Raw genomic sequence first — 21236 nt, forward strand, 5'->3', positions numbered from 1 at the left:
TTCTTGGGTAAGAGAAAGAGGGAGGGAAAAACAAACTGCTGCGCACCCCAGTTACCTAAGCGATGTTTCTAAATTTTTTCTCACAATGAAAATATGGTGTCGGTTGGACCTGGTTGCAAAGGTTTGATAGGCATAGAAAAAGCAACAGGAGCGAATTGGTCAAGAATACGTCATTCAGAGACTCAGAATATTGCTCGCATGCACCAATCAGTTATTCCGTTAGACCACTGCCACGATTGATTGATAACCTGTTTCAATAAAATCCAGCCAATTACAATCACCTTGCCCGGAGCCCTATTTTGAGGTCTCCAAGTGCCTTAAGAGAGCGGCCATCAATCAAACTATGGGTCTGAAGGGCAAGCTCTAGAATGGTGGGAGCCACAATAGAATAGATCCATTAGGTCGCGTTGACGTAGGCCTTTAAGGCCGCTCTACTAGAATCTAATCTATTCCACAATCACCTTCGCATCTCATCGCTTAATTTTTTTTATCCTAAAAGCTCAAGTCAGATGAATTTTTTCAAAATACTTGTTTAAACAGCCTCACAACGTAACAAGATGGACGCCATAATCCCGCTTTTTTTAAAGGATCACTATCAAATTTTTGAAACCCTGGACATACTCCCCTTCAAATTACACAATTATGACTTTTTGGATAAGTTTAAAATTTAAGGATCATATTACCTTATTAACTAAAAACCTTTTTTTTAAAAATAATTTCGTATTTTTTTTTTTTGCCGGCGCATCGACGTCTGTGGCCATTAGCGCCCGAATTCCACATATTATTAATTTTTTAAGTTACCTGCACAATATTGTAAGGTTTAGAGCCGCTATCAGTTGGATCTCCAGGTAGAATCTGCCAGTGATCAAACACACACTGTGGGAAGGCCTGCCCTCCCGTGTTACTCCTCAAATCAGCAGTGAAACCTAAAAAAAGTTATTTTAATAATAATTTATCTAGAATTTTTAGAATAAATATTTACTGATTCCTAAAAGGCACTACATACACACCTCAAACTATAAGAACAAAACGTCTACTTTTGGATAGTGGCTGGAGAAATTTATTTTATTGATTTATTTATCGTTGCTCAAATACGGGTACTATTGGCAAACTTTTTAAATTCAATTAATAAAGAAGGATTTCTCCGTTCTTAATCAGCTTTTGTTTTTTATTTTACTTAATACGTTCAATTAAGTATTTGTATTTTAATAACTTATAAAAATGTAATAGAAAAGATGTAATTAATGTGAACTGAACCATACCTTTAAAAGGTGACACAGCGATTTCGCTGAGTTGCTACTTATGCAAAAGAATATATCTAATAATGTATTTTTACATTAAGAGCAATAAATGGCTCATTATTATTATTATTATTATTATTCTGTTAAGTTACATATCTGGTGTGCGATTATCTCAACATTTTAAAAAAGCAATACTTTTATTACATAGTATCATTATCAACTTGATAAATATAGTGTAGCAGCTGAACTGTAACTACCACTAAGAGGTATTTTAAAAGAAAGCATGGAGTTACTGTCTCTAAACGACTCCACAAAAACAATTTTCTAGGGATAAAAGTGGAAGGTAGGGTAGGGTAAGTAGCGTAATTTCGTATGAAAAATTGAACTGCGAATAGAGTACTTCCTCTTAAGAAGAGTAATAGAAATTAAATATCTTTTACAGTACTCCTCCCAAAAGGGCAACGAGAAATTAAACTGCGAATACGGCACGATTACAATACTTCCTGCCAAATTTTCCTAAAATCGGACGATTTATAGTTATTACAATAATAACAGTTTAATTAGGCGCTACGTTGTTCACAAAAAAAAGTAACAACAGCCACAATTAAAATTTTCGAAAAAGCCGTTTCTGCACAGTTTCGGCAACTTTTTTTTCTTGAAATCTGTAAAATCCCCCTGTTGTTGCAAAAAATTACATTTAAAAAGGAGGAGTTATTCCCTATATTTGAATCTAAATTTGGGAATTTTATCTAATACAGGAAAAAAAAATTGTCAAAGCTAGATGCTTTTCAACGTTACGTTATTTTGTGAACTTTTGTACGATGAACACTACTACAATGAGATGAATAATATAGAACCTTAAGCATTCATTGATTATCGATGTCATAAAAAATTCGCGAAGACCAGGATTTATGGTTTTGTGTTGGAAAAGATAAAACAGAATTCAGCAATGGTCTAGTAAAGTGTCTTACGCCATACTGCTCTTAATCATGAACTGCACTTCAAACCAACAATCCCCGTGCAAAAGCAATTCTCTTGGATATTGGAAGAAATTTCTGTAAAATGCTCAAATAAAAAATTAAGGGATTTGGCTAAGCCTTGACTCTTTGTTGTGAAAACCGTTTCCGAAGAAAATCTAATCAAAACAAATATCTTAGTACATACCGAATGACTCATTTACAGGCAGATACGCTTTCACGACAAACATTGGGGTGCCAGCTACTTGCATTTCTTCAAATACATGACCTCTTCTTCTGTTCAACACTCCATAAATGCCACCCACAGCTACTTCTGGACACTACAACAGAATTAAAGAAATTTACAATGCGAACCCTCTCACAAGCAGCCTAAAATAATCATTAAATGCATGCTTACTTGTATTTCACACAAATAAACTGGTTCCATCAGCCTTGGACTAGCGGTCAGAACACAAGCATACAAACATCTTCTGGTAGTTGGAATAATTTGACCACCACCTCGGTGGATTGCGTCAGCATGCAGAGTCACATCGTAAATATTGAATCTTACTCCACGTAAATTTTCTTCAGCTAATACACCCTGTTTATTAAAATAATTTAAATGAAAAAAATGATAGTTCTAAATCGTATAATACAGTAAAAAAAAATAAATGCGATTTGCAAATTAGTAGCTTACCTCCTTTGTAGCCCATTGGAAACCAGCTACTACGCTGTCTTTTATTTCATTGAGGTATTGCACACCTTTAGTACAATCCATTAGCAAATTTGGTCCAGATCCGTCAGGACCAAATGCCCAAATTTTTCTGGCTTCTGTCACATCGTATTCATATTTTTCAGCCAAATATCTAGCTCTCACTTTGAAATCATCTCTTGGATTAACTTCACCCTAGTTTACAATACAAGAAAACAATACTTCAATATGCGTTAATATTGGAACAATTTACTTCAAATCCCAATTTTTGGAGAGATATTTGTTTCCACTAATATTACACAGGTGGTCCAACAGAACAAATCACTGGAGTAGCTCTGTAGAAAGAATTGCAAAGTACCTCCTCACTCGGAGTGATTTTCAAGAAATAACCTTCGGATTTGTTTTTTTAACATTTTCCAACCTACTTAATTTACTGTCAAGAACTACAGCTAGAAACTTTCCCGATTTAAAATCTGGATAGAAGATCCTAGTCTCGGAGGGAGTTAATCTAACGATCTTCCTCCAGTGAATTAACAATGTGAGGGTTGATTTAAAGACCCTTTACTAAAGAAAAAATGTTATAACTCGTTAATATTTACTGATTGTAGAAACGTACTTTCATTAAAATAACCCCCTCTCCGCCGTAACGGAATTTTTACGGGAAAATATTTCATGTTAAGATATACATTTAAAAATTTGTAACTAACATAAGAAGCTGAAAAAAAGTAAACGCTATCTTCGGAAGTATCTTAAGATACTGAAAAAAGTTAATTAGCAATTCAGTCGTAGTTTTTAACGACTGAATTCTATCAAATCCTTATTCCCAAGTCTACTGGCACCTAAACGAAATATCAAGTCTGAACTTTCCACGATTTTCGATTTTGAGTTATATTGGGTATTTATTTACAACAAAACACCCACATATATAGACAAATTTATGAAAACATTTTTTCTAACTCAGTGCCCTTCAGAGAACAACTTCAAACATGCCCCTTTTAAAGTAAACTCAATATAATAGAAAATTTTCGTCAACAATATAGTTTGGTCATCGTAGGTACATATGGCGGGGATTGTAATTGGTCTAAATATGGGTCCACATATTTTACTGAGAGAATAGATTCAGGCGGAACTATCTCCGGAGGCACTTCATCCCTTTAGAACCCAAATTGCTACTGCGATGCCGGATCAGAACCATGGTAGTAGACCTGTCTAGGTGTAACTATCCACAACTTTGGAACAGAAAGCCAGAATAAGCTAAGTTAACGGCACTGAGGTTTTATTTTGTAGAAGTCCTACTTGAAAGCGTAGAATAAATGACCGTTGCTTGCAGCAAGTCATGAAATATGAACAAGACATTTTTCCAACCCCCCTGACTCCTACTATGGATGGGCTTGTACCAAGTGGCAAACTACATGCTATATTAAGTACAGAAATTAAGTAAAAAATTCTTACCTTGTCAATATCTTCAGCAAGGCCATCAGGCATTGGTACTGCTTTCATAAATAGACGATTGTGTTTATTAGGTGATTTTGATAGACACATTTGATTACTCTCTTCGGAGACAGTTTCTCTGTAAGATACCACAGGATCAGATTTCTTCAGGGGAATGCAAGCATGATCCTCTTCCAGATCCTTAAAATAAATACATGATATACATTAGTATGTTTATTAATCAAATGCCACATAATAAATACACACGGGTAAAAAAAATTTAATTAAAAAATCAACAGAAGAGAGATATAAAATCTGTCTACCAATTTAATAAGTCTCCCTAAAAAGATGCAGCACTTAACCATCTTGCTAATCTATTGTGCTCTTCCGTAAACCAACTCTCATCGACCCCGTATAAATAAAAGTTGACCATGGAAAGCCAGAAGTTTGGCTCCAACTTGCAAGAGCACAACTTAACTTAAGATAGTTTAAATTTACCTTTAAACAAATTTCTAAATGCAATTCCCCGGCTCCGGCGATAATATGCTCTCCAGATTCTTCAATTATACACTGTACCATAGGATCTGATTTGGCTAACCGTTTAAGCCCTTAAAAAAAATATATATATAAATATAAATAAAAAAAATTAATGAAACACTTTGCTTTTCATTAGGAGGAAAACACGTTTAAATATTCTATCAATGTCAAAACTAGCTCTTAATCTTTCTATTATAACCTAATATTTAAAATTCAATTAACTGAATTGAAATTAAGATTTACCTTCAACTAGTTTTGGCAGATCGGCAGGGTTCTTCGGTTCAACAGCCACACGTACAACTGGAGATACACTGAACTTCATTACTCGCATGTTATGTGCATCTTTAAACGTCGTTATGGTACCAGTTTTTACAAGAAATTGATCCACACCTACTAATCCGCAAATGTTTCCTGTGGTAACAATAAAGAAGGTATAAAGTTGCTATAAATGCTTCGGCGTTTAATTATGCTCAGTGAAATGTGAAAAGTACAAGTTACTAAAACAACTCACCACTAGGAACATCTTCAATGGCTTCTACATAACGACCCATCATAAGTATGGTTCTCTGGATAGCTTTCTCGTACAAATCTTCTTTCTTCCCTGGAGTGAAATTAGGACCCATAATTCTAGCTTTCATTCCTGTACTCACCTAAAATACATAAAATCTAATAAATAAAAAAATTAGTACATTACACATATTACGAAAATCAACTACGGTTACCTTTCCAGAGAACACTCTTCCAAAAGCATAGAATCTACCCTTGTCAGATGTTGGAACCATTTTGGAAATATACATCATAAGCGGTGCATTAGGGTCACAGTTCTTGAAAGCAAAATCAAATTCTATTATGAGCATGGACTAAATATATTTATTAATTTATTTGTTTAGGATAAGCTCCATACAATATAAAAATGTAAGAGGAGGAAATTGAAAATTAAATGCATGCTTAAGATTGATTTAAGTGGCCTGCATTGTTTTGTCCACTAGAACGACTAATTGGAAAACCACATTAATATTACACTACACCAATCAAATAAATGTATAGAAATTTCTTCAAAACATTTTCTACAATATATTCTAAATAAATAAAAGTGCAAGTCAATATCTGTGCTGGCGATAAAGTTATCTTAGTTAAATGAAAAAGGAGGAACCATCCAATAACTACAATCACAAAATAAGTACTCAGTATCCTACTCTGTAAAGAATAACTTCCGATCTACTTTGATTTTTCTTTTAACATTCCAGTATTCTATCATCAGTTTAAATGCAATTAATTTTATGCTATTAATAGAACCGCACATGGTTCTGTGATTGTTTTTTGGAAGCAAACTTATTGCTTTCATGAGGAAAAACCCCCACTATTTTTTTTTTTGGGAAAACGTTTAAAAAAAGCAAAATGCAGAAAAAACAGAAAAAAAAAATTGATCAGAAAAGTAGCAATTTTCTGTAGACTCATTTTGTAGAAACCTACGCTAAGTTGAACATACATAATAGAAATCATTGGAGGTATTCACGATTAAATCGTAAAAAAAGGAAAAATTGCCTGAGCAAAGTTGTACTTTCAGTAGAACGATTTCTTCTAAAAACTTTGATTAGGAAAGTATAATAGTATCAAAACAAAAACAAGATTGAATATGCTGCAGTATTTAAAGACTACATCATGTTATTCAATGACAGCGTTTTTCAGTGTAAAGTTGAGAAGACTAAAGAAAGAGGGCGCCACCTATCAATTCTACATGTCAAGACCTTGAATTAATTTGTGAACTTAACTTCTAATAGAAAAAAAAAAAAAAATTGTCAAAGTAAGATGTTTTTCTGAGGTAACGCTGTTTCTGCATAACGCCTATATTTTTGCAATTTTTGACGATCACTCTTTTCACACAACTCTCCTACCGGATAACTTTAATTTAAAAACCTTTAGTAGGGGAGACCTACAAAAAAAATATTTTGCCGGAGAAAACTAAATTTTAATTTGCCAATCAGTACTCTCTCTTACTAAAAGTAAGAGAACGTACAAAAATACAGAATTATTTACGAATATTAACCTTAATTCCAATAGCGGCTTCATCATCATGAGGTCCTTCATAAAGCATTTCCATACGATACTTTTGAGCAACAACGGGGGATGGTAAATGGATGGCAATCATTTGAAGTAGCGCTTCACCGGCTGGTAGCCATGTTCTCATCACAACCTAAGGAAACGATTTGAATTTAAAATTACATTACCTATTCAAAGCAATCAAATTTTGAAACTTTAAAAAGAAAAGTCAACAAACTTCTTACTTTAAGCAGTTGTTTTCCATCTTTATCACGGTCTTCCGGTTTAAGCTCAATGTTTAATTTTTGCAATAAAACGGCAGCTTCTTCTTTCTTATAATTCATTATACAATCAAACACCTGAAATAGATGCAAATAAAACTTTCACTTTGGCAACTAACTATTCATACATTTTAATTTACAAATTTTCTTAAAATCTAAGAGAATAGTGTAGCACAATTTTGGTGATACTGATTTTGGTTACAGGTTTCTGACAAAGATTTATTATTTGGGCAATCAGATAACGCGAGCAACTCTGCTTTCTTCCACTTCTCAAAAAACGCTTGCGTCCTAATCAATTGGAACAGTACACACAAGATTGCCCCCTCTTAAAAATCCCCTAACCTAATTTTTACAGAATGACGATATCAATGGGAAACATTAACTCTCTCTATGCCCTAATTTTTTCTAAAATTTTCATGTCGGAGAGATTCAGAGATTAGTTTTTAGAGTTAGGTTGTTAACACTTCTAATTTTTACTGTTATATTACCCTAATTGTTTATTTTCTCTAAAAATAAACAACAAATTGACTGTGATTCAAAAGATCTGATTTGACATTTTTTCGAGTCATTGATGTAAATAGAATGTAATATGTATTGTATGTAATGATGAGCTTATAGTTTGCCTGTGATACGAGTTGCAAATCTTAACCTAGTGTAGTTCAAATCTTAAGAATGAGATAAACGCAGAAAGGAACTCCAAATCCTTTTACAAGTAGCTGGTCTTATAGAGCCCAAAAGCGCCACAATGTCTTTGTATGGGAATTTCCGTGGGAGAGTCGCCCCCTTCCCCTAAAAAGTAGCTTTCTGTTACTGTCTCGTACATTGAGATTCAGCAAATCTTCCCGGTTACAGAATTTTTGGCCCTTCGCCATTCATTCCCCCCCCCCCCCAACTATCTAAAAAGTCAAAATATTAAAACTTACCTTATAGATTGGGTCAAGAATATACATAACAAAGGACCGTTTGTTATCCTCTTCTTTCTGTTTGGACCATTTCTTCGTTTTACTGTTGAAGAAATTTTCACCCCAAAGCCTAGAAACAAATTAATAGAAAATAATTGATTTATTAAAGTTTAACATATTTTAACACATTTCTTTAAGTGACAACTAATTGGAACCATCTATACCTGTTCATTAATTTAACAACATCAATTTTAAATTTTTCTGCATACATTTCAGCGAACTGTTTTAAAGTAAATGCCCAACCATGAAGTCCTGAACCGAATCCAACACTTCCTTTGCTTGGATCCACCTAAAAATGTAATATAACCTTTAGGGTACAAAATCTGGTGGTTAACTCTCACACAAGTTTCTCAGGTGCCCAGAACACTTTCTCCTGGCACATTAGCGACGATTGGAAAAATGGAAGAAAGAAATCAAATTTAAGTCTCAGAAGAGCGATCATATATAATAGTAAGCTATATCTTAATATCCTCACTAAGTCCATTCTATTCTTCAAAGAAGTTTTACTTCTGTTACTGATAGGGTTACGACACGTGAAAAAAAATAAAGAAACTTCATGTCCCTTACTTCTTTGGAGTTGTAGAAAACGGATTCTTATACTCATAGTTCGCTGTATACAGGGGCGGAGGTTCCAGGTACAAATCAAGTTGCCTGCCTTAGATCTTCTTTTGCTAGGAGCGTCATACAGTAAAAAATTCGATGATGCAACTATAAGGAGAAGACATGGTCTAAAGCAGTGGTTCTCAACCTTTTTTTACCCGTGGCCCCCCCAAAAAATATATTTGCACGCGTGGCCCCCTTCCCACTAGTAAAAAAAATGCAATTATTTTATTATGTTTTATACAATATACATATAGATAAAAAAATGTGCAGTATAAAAAATTATGTCTTATTCTATAAAATTTCTCAAGGATCTCATTAAGAAGTTTTATTTAGTGAGATCCTTGCGCCTGATGTAAACTGGCCAATTTTCTTATATCTGGCTCTAAGTTGTCAGTGACAGACGCAGGTCTGTAATGTTTTATAATGCTTTTTCAAATTTTTTTCGTTAAAATAAGGAAAATTAATGTTTTTCTATTTAGTACAAAAAAGATTGCTAATGGTTTAATAAATTTATCTGATGTTTACGTTTTAAAAAATCATAACCTAGAAACAATGCCTACGCACACATTTATCAAAAATTTCTGTATTCAGTAAGATCAGTGTTCATTTTAAGACGGCTCAAATGCATTTCATGCTTAAACGGTTAATCTGAGCAAAAAAATGGTAGAGGAAAAATTTGTTGCCCGTCACCTATAGTTTCAGAATATGTGACTTGATTTTAGATTCCTGCCCGCATACGCTGCTGACGCACGACCAAAAGTGAGGGTTCGCAGTTGACCCCCGTTTTCATATACACAGTTTTAAAGAGTATAAAAAGTTATGAAAGAAACCAGAAACCGCAATTCGATATCTTCAAAATTAAAGGTGCTAGGCTATTTCAAAATCTGGTATTTATTAATCATATTTCAATTTTTTAACTTGTTATCAAAGAGAAAGAAGACCACGCGATAGGTCATTTTTATGTATTTTTTCATCCTCTTTCTAAAAAATAATAAAAATATTGCCAAGGAAGTAAAGCTAGTATTTTTCTTAATATCGGGAAATAAGTCATTTTCCGAGTGATTTTTCTAAGAAAAATCAAATGTTAAGAGCTTTAGATGTTCTCAAGCATACACAAAATGGTTAAAAATTAATTTTACCTCTGCTACAAACAAGAAGGTTTAATAATTATTTGGTAATTTTGGGAGAGTTGCGTTTAATTACCAAAAGAAAATTGGAAACCTCATGCCAAATATTTAAGTGATCAATATCTTTCATGTATATGATCAAACTTATTCCTTAATTTATCAAATAATGCACTTAACTCAACTTGTGCAGCATGTACTGTGCCTTCAAAGGTGCCTCCTCTGGCTCGCAAGCCAGGTTAGCCTGGAGGTTATCAACTGTATCTGAGGAGGCACCTTTGAAGGCACAGTACATGCTTCACAAGTTGAGTAAAGTGAATTATTTGATAAATTAAGGAATAAGTTTGATCCTTTAATCCTTTTTTAAATATTTAAAATACTGTTCGTGAAAATTTTTGTGGCCCCCCTAATTTTACTTTTTTTTCTGTGGCCCCCTTAAAATACGTTGTGGCCCACAGGGGGGTCATACGGCCCCCGTTGAGAAACACTGGTCTAAAGGCCGGCAGTGCACTGAGAAGGCTACGGGCGCCCATGAATTCAGAAATTGACGCATCTTAATAAAAAAAATACTTTTTTTAACTGTCTAAAACACAACCGACAGACGACATAGTACCTATTATTTTTTTCTCTTATTGTCTAACCCTAAAACGGAAAGTCATAAAGAGATTGATACCCTTGTATCAATAACTAAATAACTAAATCAATAACTAATACTCAGAACAGCTATTAGAACAGCCAGGAAAACCTTATTTCATTTAACAGAATAAAATATAAATAAATACACACCCTAACTTCACCCATCGGTCCAGTATCATCGCTGTATGTTGCAATAATTACATTGACATTCTCAACAATGCGCTGGAATGTTTGGTATAAATCTTCTGGATCTAACTGCAGTTCTAGCAAAGCACGATCCATTTTGTTCATGAACAATACTGGCTTAATTCTTTCAGCAATAGCTTGACGAAGTACTGTTTCAGTTTGGACACAAACTCCTAGAAAATATATGTTACAAAAAATATGATCCCCTGGCAAGTACTAATTATGTTCCTTAAACAAAAGTTAAAAATCATGCAATAAACACTTCCTTAGTCCCACACCCAATATATAAAAGTGAAAAATAATAATTACCTGAAACGCAATCCACGACCACAAGTGCTCCATCAGTAACTCTGAGTGCAGCAGTTACTTCACTAGAGAAATCAACGTGTCCCGGCGAATCAATCAAGTTAATAAGGAAACCCTTTTCACCCTTATCTCTCTGATCGGCATTGGTTATGAACATAAGATCCTTATCTTCCAGTTCAAAAAACATGGAGATAGCTCTGCAAGAAAAGTGAACTAAAATTAATAATTAAACAAAATAATAATATAAATTAAAAAATAAAATTCAAAGTTTTGTTTAAATCATTAGGCGAGCTGGCTTGAATCAAATTTTTTTAAAGGATTAATTGGTGAATCTCTAGTAATCTTTGTTCAGAACACCTGTTCCAAAACAGCTAAATTCTTATCAGTCAACACGAATAAAAACCATGACACAATATTGTTGCTGGACAGTTTATTACCAGTTTCGAAACAAAGTTTCTAATGAAATATCGAAACATAAGAATCTTCATTAGAATCTGCAACAGTTTCTAAAACTTTGAATCTCACACAACTATCGCCGACATTTGAAACATTTTCCTTGCTGGTTTAAAGTGTTTCTGGAAAGCATTTCGATTCTATGAAGGCAAGTGCTGGAATGCTAAAGTCAGCCAAGACGTTTTTTTAACTTATAAGAGAGATAACCGTTCTCTGTACATCTAAAATATTTGAGAAAACAAAATGTTTTAGTTTAATTTATCAAGCAGTATAAGATTATAAAAAAAACTGTTATATTTACTCCCACTACTTTTTAATAATTTATTCCTAAGTTACATAGTATACATATATGTACATGTATACTCGTATGTTTAGTAATTAATATATATGTATAAATTACAATACTAGAAGTAAGAAAGCGGTTTACTTGACAAAACGTTTTTAAAAGAAGCATTCTATGAATAACAGGTTTTATTCATGTGGTAATAAACAAAATTGGTGATCTGACGGAAGCAGGAGTGTAGTAGGAGCCTGGATATAGGTATAGCGACCAGGTTTCTTTTGAGAAACTTGAAGCCGTAATTCTTTTTTGAAATGTAAAACAAGAATTTGTTTTACAATAGTTCCTATAAAGTAAAAAAAAAGGCAGCCCTTGTTAAAATGTTAAGCTATTTGCGGCAAATGGTATCGAGATGGCTACATTTATTAGTGCTGCCTAAACAGATGTAGGCTTGAGCCTAATTTAGAAGGACTTCATAAAAGTTTGAGTAGATGGGAACATTCGTGGAGCCCATTTTCTAGGCATTTTAATGTACTGATGGATTTGAAAAACAAATAATATTGTTAGATAGGATAATACGGCAGCTGACGCCGACTGTCTTGTCATACTTCAGGAGGTGAATACCGATTACCTTTCCAGATCCCTAGACAAATTAAACATTAAAATAAATAATAATTGAAGGGCTTACGAAAAATATACTGGCGCGAGCACTAAAAATAGTTTTTTTTTTTAAGTGTTGGACTGCTGAAATTTACGATTAGATTCTTCCCTACGAACTTTCTCATACACATACCCACTTTTTGCACTGAACCTAAACTACATGCAAATTTACTTTAAATTTACAATTGCTGCTCCGCTTGCGGAACAGCAACAATAAATAATCTGAAATAAAATTGACAGCGAAGTAGAAGAAATCGCACTGCTGAAACACTCCACTGAAAATTATTAACAATTGAAACACATAAAACAACATTAGGCCATACCTCCGCACGCCTAGTCTTGACTACACCCACTTCGCGGTATACGCGTATATTTTTGCTGAGAATTCAATGTTTTGAAATTCGGAAACGTTAAATTATTCGAGATTAAAGTAAGTGGTGTGACTGTTCACACTACATTTTTTACTTTATCTCACGATCGTACAGATTATCGAATGTGAGTTTTCACTTGAAATATTCATTTTTATGTGAAAGCAGCCCGGAGCTTATGCACTGCCGGCCTCCAGAATACATTTGTTTTTTACAGATATTGCCAATTACCAGACAGTGAACTCATTAGCGCAAGAAGCCCTTATGAAGAAAAATGATTAAGAGCTGAATAAATACTTATGTCTATGTCTTTTAATTCATTCATAGCATTCTACTCGAAGTTAAACAGAACATCCCTTCTGTTCTGAAGGCAGTCGAATAACTAATTCCCATCGATCAGCACTGCTTCAAAATTAGGGAATTGCTCATAATACGTACAAGAACTGTGAGATTGCAAAAACTGTAAAAAGCTTATTAGGAGACTTGAAGTTTCAATTTATCAGTGCAGTGAATAAAAATTGTTTTAAAAGACTGAACATGCCTGCATTAGAGAAGCATAACCACTCTGCTCCAAAAAATACTACGTTTAAAAAAGAAATCATAAATATACATGCATCAATAAACTCTGAAGAAGATCGTTGGAGCAATTTTAAAAAACCCAGACTAGAAAATCTGTTAAGCAGCGTTGTACTTTGTCAAAGACCAATTTTTGCTAAATCCTTCTAGTCGTGCACTCTCTGGTGGTAACTAATTACAATATATTCAAATATATTACATTACATTAGATCTATCTAGATAGGTTTTTTCTGAGTTACGGTGTCAACAGATCAAGTTGTAAAATTGTACTTCCACTTAAGAGAAGTAACGAAGGTAAGAAGCGGATATTCTGTCAGTAGCAGGGGGATCTGCACCAGCAAAAGAACCCGGAAACTATCACCTGAACTGAAGCTAACCCAACGTATTATAGACTTATCTTCATAAAATTGGGGAAAAAAGAAATGTAGACTTACAAAAATTTCTTTAAGTGTTGCTTCCAGCACAAATACTAACATCGGGGAAAAATTTCCCACAACCTAGTTGAAAATTGATAAGGTGATGTGTTTCTTCACTGCAATCTTTTATATATTATGAAATACAGTCAAATGGGATAATCAGATTGTAGGGAGTTGACAGAGGTTAACGTCATTTGGGAAGTTTTTTTTTTGTTTTGTTTTTTAAGCAGTTGATTCCCAGCTCTACTATAAGCAGCTGGTACGTTTATAAGCAGATAATGGCTTAGAATCATCCATCTTTAGTGAAACGAAAAGAAATCTCTCCATTGGATAATATGTACAAACCCTTCCTTAAAATTAAAATATTTTATTAACTTCGACTAAGTTGGGCTGTCCCTATCCTAAGGCCATACATCAACGTCTATCTGCGACTTGAGTTTGTACAGATCAATGGCTCACTTCGTTTCGAGGTTATGAAATTATTTTAACAGTAAAAGTCACAACTGCATTTCTATTCTATGCTTTTAAAACCTACCAGAAACTAATAGCTCATTATAAATATATATTTTACAACTAAAAAAACTACACTTAACATTTTACAATTCATTTACTTACGTAGATTTGATTGTAATACAACGTTCCTGCTCATCTTTTCTTGTATCGGTAAAACGAGTTTCTCCTGCTTTAGCACTGGCAATAATCCCAGCTTTGGACACTAGAGAATCTGTCAAAGTAGACTTCCCATGGTCCACATGGGCAATTACTGACATATTTCTAATATTTCGTTTTTTGTCCATCATGGACCGGATTTCATCTACTGTAAAATTCACCTAAGAAGAGCAAAAAAAGAGGGTAAGAATAATTTTTAATAATTAAAAGTTTAAAGTTTTTACAAACGAAATGATTAATCAACTGTACCTTTGGTAAAGACTTACTATTCTACAATTAATTTCATATTAGAATGAAAGAAAATTCAACTTAAATATGTGCTCAGTTTTAAAAAGTAAACGCATTTAGTTAAAAAAAAAACACTAATTCATCTATTATTTCTATCATCAAAAGTAAATTGATGTATATCTCAAAAAAAAAAGAGAAAATATGTTCTTAATTCGGATGGGTGGTTATACACACAATTATGTTAAAGCAAAAAATTTTTTCTTTACAAAAAAGTGAAGTTTCAGACAATTCGCTCTAGATTAAAAAAAAAAAAAATTAATAATAATAATAATATATCTAGTTCAATCTAAGACCAAATAAAGCACCATGCAAAATATGTACATAAGTGACCCGATTTTATAGGCTAAGTACATAACACAAAAATTATTAAAGCAACTTTTTTTTCTGACAAAACATATTTTACAACTACAGAAAATTGGGCGAAAAAAACAACCAAACATCAAGAAACGGTATGTGAAGAACACGTTTGTTACAAATTTTTAAGATACGGCAAATTTTAAAAAATACAATTTCATACTTCTGATAACCAAAAAAATTAATCTACAAATTGTAACAACTCTATTAATAGATCATTTTCATTAATACAATGATTAAATAATTTTCAATACCCCTCATTACAAGACATTGTGCAATGCTTTGTAAAGAAACCCTTTAAATAAAAATTAGAAAGTATATATAAATTTTAAAAAAATATTGGTTTAATTAGTATTAAATTTAGCCAATTATTATTGTGGATTGTAAATAATTGCTTACCATATTTTTCGATTAAATTTTTGCTTGAAACACACTTTACAAATGAACTACGTAACTTTGTCAAGTGACACCCCACTAGGAAAAGAAAGACTCTACTGCCACGACTACTTCAATTAGACTTCATGCCAACTTAAATATTGTGTAGATGAATTTTCCCTTCCTTAATAACTTATTTTTAACTTAAACTTGCTGATAGTTAATTTTAAAGATACGATTAAAAAATTAATATATTTTTTAAAAAATTAATTATTTAATTAATGAGTTTATTTATGACGAACTAGCTAAACTTATTTTGCCGAATGCCTCCCCACTAAGAGTGAAAATATAAGTAGTGTTGGACTATTATTAAAATGCAATACTTATTTAACAATCTAAACAAAACACATTTTTTAAAACTTGAATTATTTAATAAGAGATAGTTTTATTTTTGAACTCAAAACATTTAGTTATTTTTTTAATTTTAAAGAAATTTTTATCTCGTAGTATTTCTGTTCTGTTTTAAGAAAAAACTTGTCGAATTCTCAAAAACTGTTGCAATTATGGCTTCATTCAAGCACTCTTTGATCTTCTATTTCAAGGGTTAGCTGCACTAAGCTCATTTTATGGTAGATTAGATTCGAAGAAGGGGAAGATCCTAGCTCAATTGTGTAGGCCACTTGTAAGTAGTCTAGGCAGAGAAACCTATTTTCTCCATTCATTTTGAATAATATACGTTAGGTCTGAAATATCTGCCTCTAAAGGTTTCATTTTGTAGACTACGAATTGCAATGCAATCAAACACTGTTTCCTCATATTGGATATTCATAAGTCTAAATAGCAATTACTAATTACTTAAGTTCTATCTCATGGAAATGTTTCCATAGTTTACGGTGCACATAGGCGCTGTAAAACTGCATTAGATAGATAGATAAAAATTTGTATTACACATATAAAATACATATTGTACATATATACAGAGTGGAGTGCCAGTTGTGAACTATAACCTCCAGACATAGTTTCTTACCACTAATTTATTAAATTATATTGTATATTAAGGGCAAAACAATGAAAAACCCCTAGCTTTTAAGAAATATTTCATGTCAGAGAGTCCCTAACTCTCCTGTGCCTGTGCACCGTGTCCACATTATAGTCACCTATTCGTCTGCAAAGGTGGTTGTGACTGGATTCGCATTTGCTGAAAAAACCAGTAGCGAGGTACTTGATGTAGTGTTCTACATAGTCCATGTTGGTGGTACAGTGTAAGTTTATAATACGCGTGTAGCGGGCGGTTGTCACAAGCCTGAGGAATTTATTTTGGATTGTTTGCAGCGAAGCGATGTTGGATCGACACGTCAAACTCCAGGAGGGACAAGCATAAAGTAACATGGGCCTAACCACTACCTTGTACAGCAGGAGTTTATTCTTTGGGGACAGTTTAGAGTCCCTGCAGAACAGCGGGAATAACACCCGAATGGCTGCCTTACCTTTATTGACTCTGTCCTTTATGTGGGGAGTAAAGGTCAGCCCACGATCCATTATTACTCCCAGGTACTTGATAGTGGCAGCCCACGGCAAAAAACTGCATTATGCGCCAAATCGAATCTTTGCCCTGATCAGGACCCTAGACTCTGCTAAGTTGTAAGTGTGAAGAAAACTCATGACACCAATGATATAAAAAATGACAGCATTAGATAAGATAAAATCATCTTTGGTGATTACTTACATAGTTGAACACAAAAACTTTTTTTATAGGTGAATAATTTATTTATTTATTTATGTGCATTAGCATGGACAAGTACAGAAGTAGGATACGTAAATATAATTACAAAAATTAAGTACAGACGATAAAAAGTAATAAGAAGAATTATTTTTTTACAATCTAAGGTTAGATACGCGAGGTTATTTATTTTTAAAAAAACATTTAACACCATCTCGTCAAAATTAGATCATAAAAAAAAGTATTAAATTAAAGGCTCGTAAACATCTGAGGTCATTTGATCCTAGCCTCCAGACCTTGTCCTCTCGTTACAGAGAACACCATTCTCTGTGTAAGTGCTTATGGGTAGCAGAGAAAAACAACGAGGGCCAGCAGGTGGATTCGAACCCAAATTCTTCAATATAAACAGTGCACTAACCACAATATTTTCCCTATATTGAATTTTACAATAATTTTACCTATTTAATTTAAACGGAGAGCAGCCAACCTATCGCACAACCTTAATTTTAAAGAAACACGTTGGTTATTCAAGTTCAGAGATCTTATACATATGTAAAATTTTAGTCCGTGGCTTGATCGAGACTCTGATCTCGAAAGATGTCAGCTTTGTAGCGTTGAAACCGGTAAGAATTGCATCATTTCCTCGGGGAATACCCCTTTTGTCGGAATTTCGTTTTTTTTTTTGTTATATAAATACATTTTATTTACCTCGTTTTTTATTAAATAATTTATAAGTTTTCTTTTTCCGTAGTTATTATTCAGCAAAAGTGATCTCTTTCTTTCGTTTAACCAACTGTTCCATTTATATTATTATATACACATTTATTCCTCAATGGTTGATTTTTTGGTAAATTAATACTACGACTCCTACAGACGTGGCCTAATATTGAATGGTTATGTTTGGTTGTTACCACACACATTCAACTATTCAAATGTAAAACATTTCTTACTAGCACTGTTTACAGTGTATACAATGTACGATATGTTCAATATGGAGAATTCCATTTCCTCAGCTATTCACAATCACTTGATTGGATTCTAATTGATCTTTTTTTCATTTGGGGCCTCGCCGCCACACCCCGATATTTTCCCTACGTTCCACTCGCCTACATTTCGTTTTAAAATGGGGCCTGAGAAACTAGCAATAGTTAATTTTATTGCATTTTGCAAGCCATGTGTAACGCGAAACTTGAGTTGAGTTTCATAACAGTTATTCCAACGAACGAAACAAAAATAACTTACCTTATTCACTGCAATCCCTATCCCACTGATTTTTTTTTCTTTAAACTCATATCCTTCTCACGCTTTTGACATATATACCTAGTAGCATTCAAACCGACATCTACGCAAAATCTCATAACTTTCGTCTCACCTATCACACTCATTTCACATTCATGCTTCAACGCAATTAATAACTGCAATTGGATGGCTGTCATCACAAATTAAGTTACAAAAAAAAAGTCAGCAAAACAAAGACAAACTTGCGTAAGCTACACGCAGCACATTACCGCAATTCCGGTTACTGTACGTACACTTATGATACTTAAAACAAAAACTACACAAGAAACAAATGACTATCTCCTAATTCAATATCATTTGTAGTTTACTAGATTAAAAAATGTTTTATAATTCTAAACTTATATGTGTCAGTTGACATGGTAACAATAACAAATACTACATTCAGAATTAAACCTCACCGGTAGGTAACTAATCTTTACATCCACCGATTTTTTTTTGTATTGTTAGACCTTTTTTAAAATTAATTATTGTTATTTTATAACAAAAAGTTTGTTTATTTAATTTCAATGAACGACGTCAAAAAACAGTTCCCATTGCCACTTATATTTTGTATACTTCTTTTGTTTGTTAGTTATTTTTTAAATAAAATAAATATTATATTCAATACCATTTAAAATAGCCATAAATCTCGTCTCAAATTAATATTATTATATTCTCTTCGACCAAATCATGAAAACTACGTTTAACGTAGTAACGTTTAAAACAAACAGAAGATGCAGTCATATTAATGCTTATATTTTACGAAGCATTTTTAAAATATTAAAGCATTCAAAATTTCAAACTATTTCAAGTTTGACATTGAATTTTTTTCCTCTCCAAACATGTTTTCAGCTTCTAATAAAATAATGGCAACAATTGAATGAATTTGAAAACAATCAATTTTAGACGTTATTACTATAGAAACAACAATTGTTTATCCAATCATTTAATGGTTTGGATAAAAACTATATTCACTTTCTTATAAAAAACAGAAATATCATTATTCTTATCAAGTTTGGACTATGTCCACATGGTTTTCAGGTAAGTTGTAGATGTAATAATGAACATTTTAGTGATCGTCACAAAATCTTATAGGAAAGAGATTTATGTTCAATATATTCATTTATTTAACTTTAGACTGTACGTCAACAAAATAAAATTTGATGTGACCACTCATACAATTTTCGCTTACAGCAGTTATAAGCGGTTTCTTCAAACTGTAAATTTTGGATAAATAATAGGTAACTTCAATTTACGTTCGTTTTGTTTTTCTCTCTCAAAGAAGACCATTGGGGAATCTCTGCTACAAGTCCTTCTCTCTGAAAAATTAATTAAAAAAAATATATCAGACTCTTTGTCTTAGTAGATAATAATAATAATAAAATACAAACAAATCGTTGAACATCCACGATGCCGCTGACAATGTCAATGTTTGCTTCTGTAATGAATCGCTTGTTTTATGTCAATACCGGTCTCGATTTTGCACCCATCTTCAGCGACTGAATTATCAGGTTTGCATAAAGAAAATTTACTTTCACTTAGAATGCTAATGACACTTTCTGGTAGCTCATCATTAGTCAGCCGACGGACTACTATTTAGTCAGATTTTTTGTCCATCTCCTTTTCTTTAAACTCCTCCTGGTGTAGTCTACATCATTGAAGGGTTGGGCTACATTAATTGGGGGGATACAGCGCCATGCCTTCATTAGAGTGTTGGCCTCCTCATATGTCTTGTCTCCCAAAATAAGTTGACTTTAATTTTCTTAACCAGCTTATTGAGTTTGCTTCAGTGGAACTCTCAAACCATTTTAGCTGAAAGCGATAGAGTGGTGACGTGATGGAAGCTTCAGAAATGGAAGTAAAATTTTACTATTTAAACTTGGTTCAATCTCTGAAAATTAATACAAGTCCGAAACCGGTTAGAATGTCTGAAAACATGAATGAAATCATTGATAAATAACAAATCGTTTAAGCTGTTGATTTAAGTTTAGAACGGTTTAATTTAGTTTTTAGAACGGTTTGGTTTAGTTTTTAGAACGGTTCATACCGTTTAGTTCTTTTAAAAAATACATCAGGCGGAATCTTAATGTGGAAAGTGAATTGATTTTTTCACCAGCCTGATGTGTTCTTCATATTTACAGGTAAAACTTCAAATCATTCGGAAATGTTTGACCCACAAGGAATTACTGATTTTCGCATGTTGTGGATAAAAAACAAGATACTTTCATTGTTGGGTATCAAAAATCCAGACGCATGGATGAAAATGATAGCCAGAAATAATTTATACGTATACAAAAATCTAATGAACTTCATTGAATGCGACTGCACGGCTGATGGATTAAGTACACAAGGGATATTCCTTGTGTTTAAAAGCACCTATCCTAAAAGACATAAAAAGGAGGTCATTTATAAGAAATTAGGTATGTTCTAAAAGTTTATATATTTTCTACGCCATAGCAGGGACATTAACTCTAGAGAAGACCTCTAATTTATTTTGGCATGATGGTTCAAAACATCACCATCTATCTATGTATTATCTCCGCAGTTTGTTTACCTCTTTCCTTTCTATTGTCTTTGTTCCTTTTAGATTGTTCTTCAGGATAATTCTAATTCTTAAAGTCTGTCTTCCTAAAAGCGCAGCCACCATTACTTTTTTTGGAAGCCGATCTTCCTTTCTTAGCTATCATTGTTGCTCCAATTTACCCTCCGCATAAGTGTGCTCAGGGGTTCACTCTTTAAAGGTACAATGATAGTATTTCTGACTCAGTCTCTACTAAAATTATT

The 21236-nt window shown here is 33.0% G+C and overlaps 1 protein-coding gene across 1 annotated transcript in view; it reads right to left on the reverse strand.

The window, feature by feature from the left end:
- Positions 1 to 15625, reverse strand: part of LOC141459162 (translation elongation factor 2) — a 16283-nt gene extending 658 nt beyond the window's left edge. The window contains exons 1-17 of the mRNA XM_074137878.1: positions 15479 to 15625; positions 14384 to 14598; positions 11019 to 11212; positions 10674 to 10882; positions 8325 to 8449; positions 8122 to 8230; positions 7163 to 7276; positions 6925 to 7071; positions 5600 to 5701; positions 5389 to 5527; positions 5121 to 5288; positions 4839 to 4948; positions 4362 to 4541; positions 2895 to 3104; positions 2616 to 2798; positions 2406 to 2538; positions 802 to 926 (exon numbers count right to left, since the gene is read on the reverse strand). Coding sequence (XP_073993979.1) covers positions 802 to 926; positions 2406 to 2538; positions 2616 to 2798; positions 2895 to 3104; positions 4362 to 4541; positions 4839 to 4948; positions 5121 to 5288; positions 5389 to 5527; positions 5600 to 5701; positions 6925 to 7071; positions 7163 to 7276; positions 8122 to 8230; positions 8325 to 8449; positions 10674 to 10882; positions 11019 to 11212; positions 14384 to 14598; positions 15479 to 15481 — 2466 coding nt within the window. The 5' untranslated portion in view covers positions 15482 to 15625. The remainder of the gene's footprint in view (positions 1 to 801; positions 927 to 2405; positions 2539 to 2615; positions 2799 to 2894; positions 3105 to 4361; positions 4542 to 4838; positions 4949 to 5120; positions 5289 to 5388; positions 5528 to 5599; positions 5702 to 6924; positions 7072 to 7162; positions 7277 to 8121; positions 8231 to 8324; positions 8450 to 10673; positions 10883 to 11018; positions 11213 to 14383; positions 14599 to 15478) is intronic.
- Positions 15626 to 21236: the final 5611 nt, after the last annotated feature.

This window comes from Rhodnius prolixus, unplaced genomic scaffold (assembly GCF_049639745.1).
Source record: "Rhodnius prolixus isolate KJV_2025 unplaced genomic scaffold, Rpr scaffold_11, whole genome shotgun sequence".
NCBI classification, from domain to species: Eukaryota; Metazoa; Arthropoda; class Insecta; order Hemiptera; family Reduviidae; genus Rhodnius; species Rhodnius prolixus.